This window comes from Ctenopharyngodon idella, chromosome 16 (assembly GCF_019924925.1).
Source record: "Ctenopharyngodon idella isolate HZGC_01 chromosome 16, HZGC01, whole genome shotgun sequence".
NCBI classification, from domain to species: domain Eukaryota; kingdom Metazoa; phylum Chordata; class Actinopteri; order Cypriniformes; family Xenocyprididae; genus Ctenopharyngodon; species Ctenopharyngodon idella.
In genome coordinates, this window is record NC_067235.1 from 26,173,470 (window position 1) to 26,181,860 (window position 8,391).

Genomic DNA, 8,391 nt, shown 5'->3' on the forward strand with positions numbered 1-8,391 from the left:
TAAATAATAAATAATATATACATGCAAGTGAATAAATAAAAATCACAATTATATTTTAAATAGTTGTTTTTGCTGTGGGTTGTTCACTTGAAGGTGGGGTCAGGGTTCGTATGGCCCTGAGCCATACATTCTTTCTTTCTCCATTAATCTTACCATATTTTAATCAGTTTTGGCCAAAGAAATTGCAAGAAAAATATGGAGAATAATATGCAGTGTTGTTACCAGATAAGTTCAACAGCATGGTGGTTTTTGGTTCAGCAGCACATGCAGCAACCATCATGCTGGTAACAACTACATATACTGTATATTGTTACAGTAATATATATTCTAAAAATATTATATTGGTTTTAGTATATGTATGTATTCCTGTTATGCACAGGAATATAGACCCTTCTACAAAAGGTCTATAAATATTTAATAAATATTTATAAATATAATTATTATATAAGCATGATTCCTGTTATCAGTTGCTATTTTTATTTATTTTTTTTTTTTTTCGATCAATGACTGTTAGGACATATGGAGGATGTTTCAACCTTGATCCTTTGAGGCAATGAACAGAAAAACAAGTTTACATTTGTTGCATTTAGGCCAGAGAAATTCAATAGTGGGATGTAATTCAAAGAAAAGGGGTCAGTAGTCAGTCCTCTTGACTGCTGAACTGCATGGGTTGATATCAATCATAGGAATGTAATGATCATTAACTGAGGACAAACAGTGACTTTAGCCTCATGTGGTCTGATGCTAGAAGTCCTTTGACCTATGATTTGCAACTTTGCATACTGGTTTATATAATAAATTTTGATTGACCCTTTATTGATTGATGTTATGTTGATGATGTGGCTTCATTTATAGTTAGTGTATGCCTGTATATTGCTCTTTATCTGTTACCGCTTTTAGAAATAATTGAGTAAACTACTAAAACTGATTTATAATTTATGTAGTATATTCCTGTTATGTAGGTTGATACAAATAATAAAAAAAATCTAATTTATATTCAAAATATTTAATTGTTATTGTGAACAAATTTCAAATGACACAAATACAAACTGGTTCTTTTTTCACTGTTTATTGTTTTGAAAAAATTTAGAATGCATTTTTAGATTTTAAATTTTTCCATAATATTTAACAGCATCCCACAAAATTGTAAACTATTTTACAGATTACACAAATGACAAGCAGATCATCACAGTTTGAAGTTGTTTAGAACTGTAACAAACGCGCCATTCGGCACAACAGGGTGGAGGTGATATCACATATCACAAAGTAATTGCAGGGTTGCAGAGATGAAGGGTATAAGGTCATCGGTCTTTATTTTAATTGAAGGTTTCAGAAACCCAAACCCTGCTTCATCTTCTCATACTGCTCACTAAACCAGCTCCTGCCAAGACAAAAAACAATTTATGTTAGGAAAAAGCCACAGAAATGTGAAGCAGCTTCTATGCCAGTACATAAACATCATGAACATCTTAATAATGCATTTTAAAAAATAAATGTAACATAAATATAAAAATAAATATAACATGTAAAGTTAATACATTTTATTTTGCAAAAAAATGTTGAATTATAATGATCTCACTTGGTTTTAACAGCAAACTCGCTCTTATCAATCTGTTCAAATGTGGCCTTGGTCTTCTCTGTCAGGTCATCTGCAATCTCTTCACCTGAGTCTGGAATTTGGCGAAACGCTGCTCCAGTGTGGGCTCATCTTGGGCCTCTGTTTAGATGTCAGGTAAACGTTGTAAATGCATACATCTCATTTGTACTGATGTGAAATAGCATTAAATATACCAATTTATCTTGAGAATAAAATAACAGTTTGTATATCTAAGTAGATGGATCAGATGGACTATTTTACCTGTCTGTACTGCAAGTACAAGCATCAGCACGGCTGCAGCCAAGTACAATTTCATCTTTTCAGTCTTTCCTGTAACACACAGAAAATAAAACGAGTTTATAGAGCCAACGATTACAGACAGTGGTCATTTCAAACGATTTTTTTTTTCGTTTGCTATTAGGAACTGTTTAAAATGTTTTAAGCGAAATATATTTTATAACATAAGGTATTTATTTATGTTATAATGTTAAGAACCGTCTGCTTCGACGAGAAGAGTTAAATTAGCCTAAATGATCATTTATGTGCTGAAGACACGAAGACGTTCGCTTTTGGAAACTAAAGCAATAGTGATACAAATAAAGATAACAATACTAAATAAATAATAAAAAAAATATATATATATATATAAATATATTATGTTTCTTACGCTTATTCTGATGCTTGTTTTCCATCATTTCTAAGCACTGTAATACTGTTTTTAATTAACTAGGAGCCGATGATGGCACGCAATGACGCCTAGATGTCGCCAATATACTGTTTATTTACTTACTGAACGTAAGAAAAGAACGTCTATTGCTTGACTGAAAAGCTCGCTGGATTCGCTTTTTATTTCTGTTTAAAAGTTTGGAAAGTTATCACGACAAGAATAAGTTTAATGTAAGTTGTCATACCTTCCTTGCAGTCCTCGAGAGAATTGTGTTGAGATTGTGATGACCCACAGATGGCTTGGCTCTTTATAGCAGAACTGAGCTGACGTATGTGATAACGCCACCTCTGACCTATCAAGACCTCCTGCGATCTTTCAATGTTCGCGTACATCTCTTTGTTGTTTCTGTTTTGCCATGTTGCAAATGGCTATAGTAAACATCTTAGAAATGAGTAAACTTCTGTTTGCCATAACAGCTGCATTCCCAGAGGTTTTGTTCAGTTATTCCTGATAAATAACATTAATGACTATCAGTGCCATTTTAAACAGTCACAAATGAAATAATGTTACAAAACAGTGGGTATTTTCTTTATCTGGTACTCTGGTGCCCTGTATGGTACAATGTTAATTCATTATCAGGGATTTTACAATTGGTTACGTGCTCTTCTCAACGCCTGCATATTTTCTAAACTCTTCTGAAAGTCAAAACAACAGTGGATGTGGTCTAAATTCACTGAATCTTTTCTCAGTCAAATTCCTCTAGCAAACCTCATTGTCCTCATCCCATTTTGCACAAAACTAATATGTTATGCTCAAAAAATAACAGTTAACTAAATTAGTATTGTGGTTCATTGGTAAAGTCATTCCTTACTGAATATACAATATTTAAAAAAAAAAAAAAAAAGGATCTAAAACTTTAGTTCCTATTGCAGCTAAGAGCAGCTGTTTTGATATCAATTTCATTACTATCTATTCAAAGTGGTCAATAATGATCATGTTACACTATGTATGCTGAATTTGGAACTAGTGATTTGAGGAACCTCATTCTAATAGAGAATGCACCATTTCTTTGTGTCTATCTGGAGGCTTTGTACCAGGTGAGGAAAGAGAGGAAGTGGGCAAAATGCCAACATTTGGAAAATGAAAACAGATTGCATGTCACGTCATCCTAGCATGGCATACCCTCACCATCCACTTTACTGTCCATTTCTTACCGTAAGGCTATAGAATTCCCCCCCCCCCCAATGAATGTAATTAATGATCACTGTCCATACGATGATGTATCTTCCTGGATACGCTGGATGTATGAACATATCTACAAAGAGATTCTTCCTAACTGTAAAGCAAAGATAGTGCTGCAATTTTAGCCTTAGTTGTTTATCAGCAATTAAAAACATACTTCTGTCAGTCTAACTTTATAGTGTATTTGTAGGCGTATAACGTTGTTTGATGTAAGGACATGCTGATTTACTCCATAGCTCTTTAACCTTTTAGCCACATCATAACATGAGATAGAGAGATTGGATTTGGACTAGAGTAAATTGAAGTTGTTTATCTCAGTGTAGTTGCATAACCTTGCTTCATTCCTGATGCAGGATTGCATGCATTGAAACCACCTTTAGATTTTAGGTCAGCAAGATGATTAGATCTCTTAACTCTATTGACCTAGTGTCATATACTAGCCTTCTTAATTACATTAAATTAAAGTATTGCATGTTTAGTGCTGTAGAGTATTTATGCCATATACTGTGCTTAAATGTCCAAACACATCGCATTTTTATATGCCAAGTTATTGAATAGCCTTCATTTTATTGTTAATTTACTACATTTTCATGAAGCTACAGGTCTGGAAATTTATTTATTTATGCTACTTACTTGCTACTTATTTTCCTACTGTAAAATGTGTATATATATAAACTACCATTTAAAACCATTAAGGTCTGTATGATTTTTTTTTTTTTTTTTTTTGATAAAAATACTTTGGTTACACTTTATTTAAATGTGTCCCTATTACTGTGCAATTATACATATAAGTACTGAGTAATATTAATTAAGTTCATGTACTTTGGGGTTAGGGTAAGATTAGGGTTTGGTTTAGGGTTAGTTGCATGTAATTATGCCTAATATATGGTTATTACTATTGTAAATACATGTAACGTGTAATAAGGACACATTAAAATAAAGTGTTACCAGTACTTTTATTTAGGATACATTTAATTAATCAAAAGTGACAGTTAAGTCAAAATTGTTGGGAAAAAACGCTAAATGCTGCTATTTCTAACTTTATGTTCATCAGATAATCCTGAAAAATGTGTTTTAGTTTCCTCAAAAATATTAAATAATATTTCAACATTTACAATAATAAGAAATGTTTCATGAATATTAGAATCATTTCTGAAAGATCATGTGACTCTTTCCTTGTTTTATGGGGACTTCCCATAGACATAATGATTTTTATACTGTACAAACTGTATATTCTATCCCCCTAAACTATTCCCAAACCTACCCATCACAGAAAACTTTCTGCATTTCTATATTTTCAAAACACTTCATTTAGTATGATTTATAAGCTATTTTCCTCATGGGGACCAAAAAAATGTCTCCATAAGGTCAAAATTAACTGGTATTACTATCTGTGTGGGAACATTTGTTCCCCGTAACGTAGGGAATACCAGGTACACATACACACACAAACACACACACACACACAAACTCAGCAGTTCTTGCTAATCAACGGCCAATGACCTGTTTATTTTTTATTCTCTTGGTCAAGAAGATCTATCTGCCCTTTTATTGATTTTTTTTTTTTTTTTTGCGAAATAACGTGCTTTCTTGTACTATGGTACATCTATTAAAAGGCTTGATCGTTATAGAAAATGCTGATGGTGAAAAGTTGACAGCATGCAAAGTGTTGAAAGCGTCTAGACTCAAAAGAGGGGAAGTGAGGCTCTGTGCAAATGAGGACACAATCACACCAAGAGGCAGTGATCTGCAGTTACCTCTGCTCACATCTGACCAGTCATATAGTCTCTGGAAAGGGAGACTTAAAGGGGTTCTATTGTTAGTGAACTGCAATCTTTGCAACACCTTTTAGACTAAAACCATTCAGACACAGTCTTGCTAACTGCTTACAGCTTTCCTTGTCATGCATGCATAATTTGCCACTTCTTTTTCTTTGTTTCACATATTCGATGGACCATAGTCTTTCATTTAATGTGAGAATGGAAGGATTTATCATTGTGTCTAGTCGGCGACATGCTGTGCCATCTCAGGTTCATTGTTTGACTTTTGAATGAAAAGGTGTGTTTCAGAGCTAGTGATTCTTATAGTTTAAGAAAGATTGTATAAAACTGCCATGTGGTTTTGCTTGACATGAAAACTCCTCAAAGACTTACATTTAATTGTATAAACCTGAAAAAAATGTTGTTATTGATTAAAAGGGAGTTAGTTGGGTTTCTAATATACAGGAACAGGAAAGGCCTGGACTTTGCTTCTTTGCAGATTGTTCTGTGTTTTTTTTTTTTCTGCCAGACCACCTGCATGAAAGCTAAAAGCTTCAGATCAGGACATAGTTTGCAACCTAAGAAATGTTGTGGTATTTCTGTTTCACCACAAGCTAACTAGGAGATCCATCCATCTATAGTGAAGAAAGGGACTTTTTTTCTTTGGAAAAGGGGGAGTAACCATGATTACGACAGATCTTTTCAGGAGTGATGCTGAATAACCTGGTTATGTAATCTTTTCTTTCTTAGTTTTTGTATCTTTTTTAGTATTTTTATTACTTACACTCACTTTGAGGAACAAATTAAGAAAAAGCAATAATAAAAGTAGGTTACAAAGACTGAAACTGTGAATCTGTCTAAAATTATGATGATATAAATAAAACTGTAAAAAAATAAATAAATAAAAGAGAGAGAAAAAATAGAGAGAGTGAAATAAAGGGTGGAATCTACTGGTATAATGTACGTCCAACTACTAGACGGATGAAACTGTTTGGTAGTGCATTGTTTGCAGTCTCAATGCATTTGTTCTGTGTTGCTTATCCAGATGTGAGTACAAGATAGCAGAGATTAAAAAGGAAAAACAAAGACAGTGAACATAACCAGGGGCACAGCATGTTCCTTTATGCTACAGTCCCGCAGGAAAACAAATGGAATTTGGCAACAGATCTCAACATGTCTTTCTTGAGATTCAAAGCAGCAGAAGAGAGAGAGAGGCAGAGAGACAGAAAGACAGGATAGCGGTTTGAGAACAGACCCTTTGATCATGAGACTATCAAAGCTGAGAAACTTGCATCTGACAGTGAAAAGTTCTGTGCATATGCCAGAGTTTGAGGAAAGAGTTTATCAGAAAAGACAGAAAAGGTGGATCCTTCTCAAAAGGGCGACAGAAAAAGTGTTTTGTTTTTTTGTTTTTTTCCATTAAGGATAATGTAAAACAATTCCTGTCAACGTGAGTCGGAAAAGTAAAATTTGCATGTATGCTGTTTTGGCCAGTGGAAGGGTTGTTTTGTTGTGTTTTGTTTTTCTTATAAATTAACAACAGTGAAAATTCTTTTGATTAGGTTTGCGGAATTCCATTTATTCTAGTCTTAAACATTCCCTTTAGATGCAAATTTAGGGTTAACCTTAGTCTTTAGAGTGCTATGAGTTGTGTTCACATTTTAACCCATGTCTACACACACACACACACACTTTTTTAAAAAAAAAGAAATTGTAATAGGATGGTTACAAAATTTGTTTTTATTTGCACCTAATTGATTATAATTCTGCGAAGACAAAAATTATTTAAAAATCCAACAGCAGACCTTTCTTTGAACTCCAGAACTGAGGAATGGTTTAAATCTCCGGTTTCTGTATGAAGAAGGAAAGGTGTGACCAGTAGATTGGTCTTGTCCACACAAGTCCTATTGAAAAACCAGGAGGCGGAAGAGAGATGCGTGACAGTGAGCTGAAGTTAGAAATGGGGGAACAAGGGGGTGAATAGAATCCAAAGTTTACATCATAATTGCGAACACAGATAAAAAAAAAAGAAAAGTGGATCAGTCAAGTCTAAACATACAAAACCCTGAAATGTGAGACTTTTTGCAAGGCCATGTGTATCTATGTGTTGTTCTCTGACTCTTGTTACAGGCCTACAGTTGTGTGACAGTACATGTTTTAGCCTGACCGATTTCTCAGCCTGTTATTAAGATGGTAATTCAGATTACGGGGCAAAAATATACTGCAAAACAACCTCAATACTTTAGGTCACCTGGTTTTTGTAAGATACACTGGGGTCAGCAAGATTTTTTAAATGTTTTTGAAGATGTTCACCAAGGCTGCCGTAAAAACTGCAATGTTGTGAAATGTTACACTTTAAAATAACTGTTTTCTATTTTAATGTATTTTGAAGAATGTAATTTATACCTGTGATTAATTTTTTTTTAGCATCATTACTCCAGTTTTCAGTGTCACATGATCCTTCAGAAATCATTCTAATATGCTGATTTGGTGCTTAAGAAACATATCTTATTATTATCAATGTTTATTTTTATGAAAAAAAGTGAAATATATTTTCATGATTTTTTGATGAACAGAAAGAATAGCATCACTGTAAAACATTTTCACCTGGTTAAACTTGGAAATGAAAGTTCACCTGCTGCCTTGAAAATGTGAGTTAACTCAACTAAACATAAGTTAACTCAACTTGAAGATAATCTTTGTTTCAATTCACAAATAGTCAAGACAATGCATTATTTTAAGTTTAAATTTTAGCTTAAAATAATGCGTTGTCTTGACTATTTTTGAGTTGAAACAAAGCTTATTTTCAAGTTGAGTTAACTCACATTTTTAAGGCAGCAGGTGAACTTACATTTCTAAGTTTAACCAGCTGAAAATATTTTACAGTGATGTTTTTGAAATAGAAATATTTTTATAACATTAAAAAGGATTTTACTGTCCCTTTTGTTCAATTTAATTCATGCTTGCTAAATAAAAAATAAAATAAATAAATCTTATTGACCCAAACGCTAGTGTTGGGGATGTATGTATTTGTGTGGGGGATTGTTAACATGAGTGTGGTGGGAACAAAAATGTTTTTACAAGTACTTTGCAATACTCTTGACAAAAATCAAATGAGAAGCTAG

At 33.2% G+C, this 8,391-nt stretch overlaps 1 protein-coding gene across 1 annotated transcript; it reads right to left on the reverse strand.

Annotated features, from left to right (window-relative positions):
* Positions 1-1,053: 1,053 nt before the first annotated feature.
* apoc1 (apolipoprotein C-I) lies at positions 1,054-2,653 on the reverse strand. Its single transcript, XM_051865639.1, is given in 5 exon segments — positions 1,054-1,381; positions 1,580-1,664; positions 1,667-1,717; positions 1,859-1,927; positions 2,509-2,653. Coding segments are annotated over 4 exon segments (243 nt in total). The 5' UTR covers positions 1,914-1,927; positions 2,509-2,653; the 3' UTR covers positions 1,054-1,329.
* Between the last annotated feature and the right edge of the window lie 5,738 nt (positions 2,654-8,391).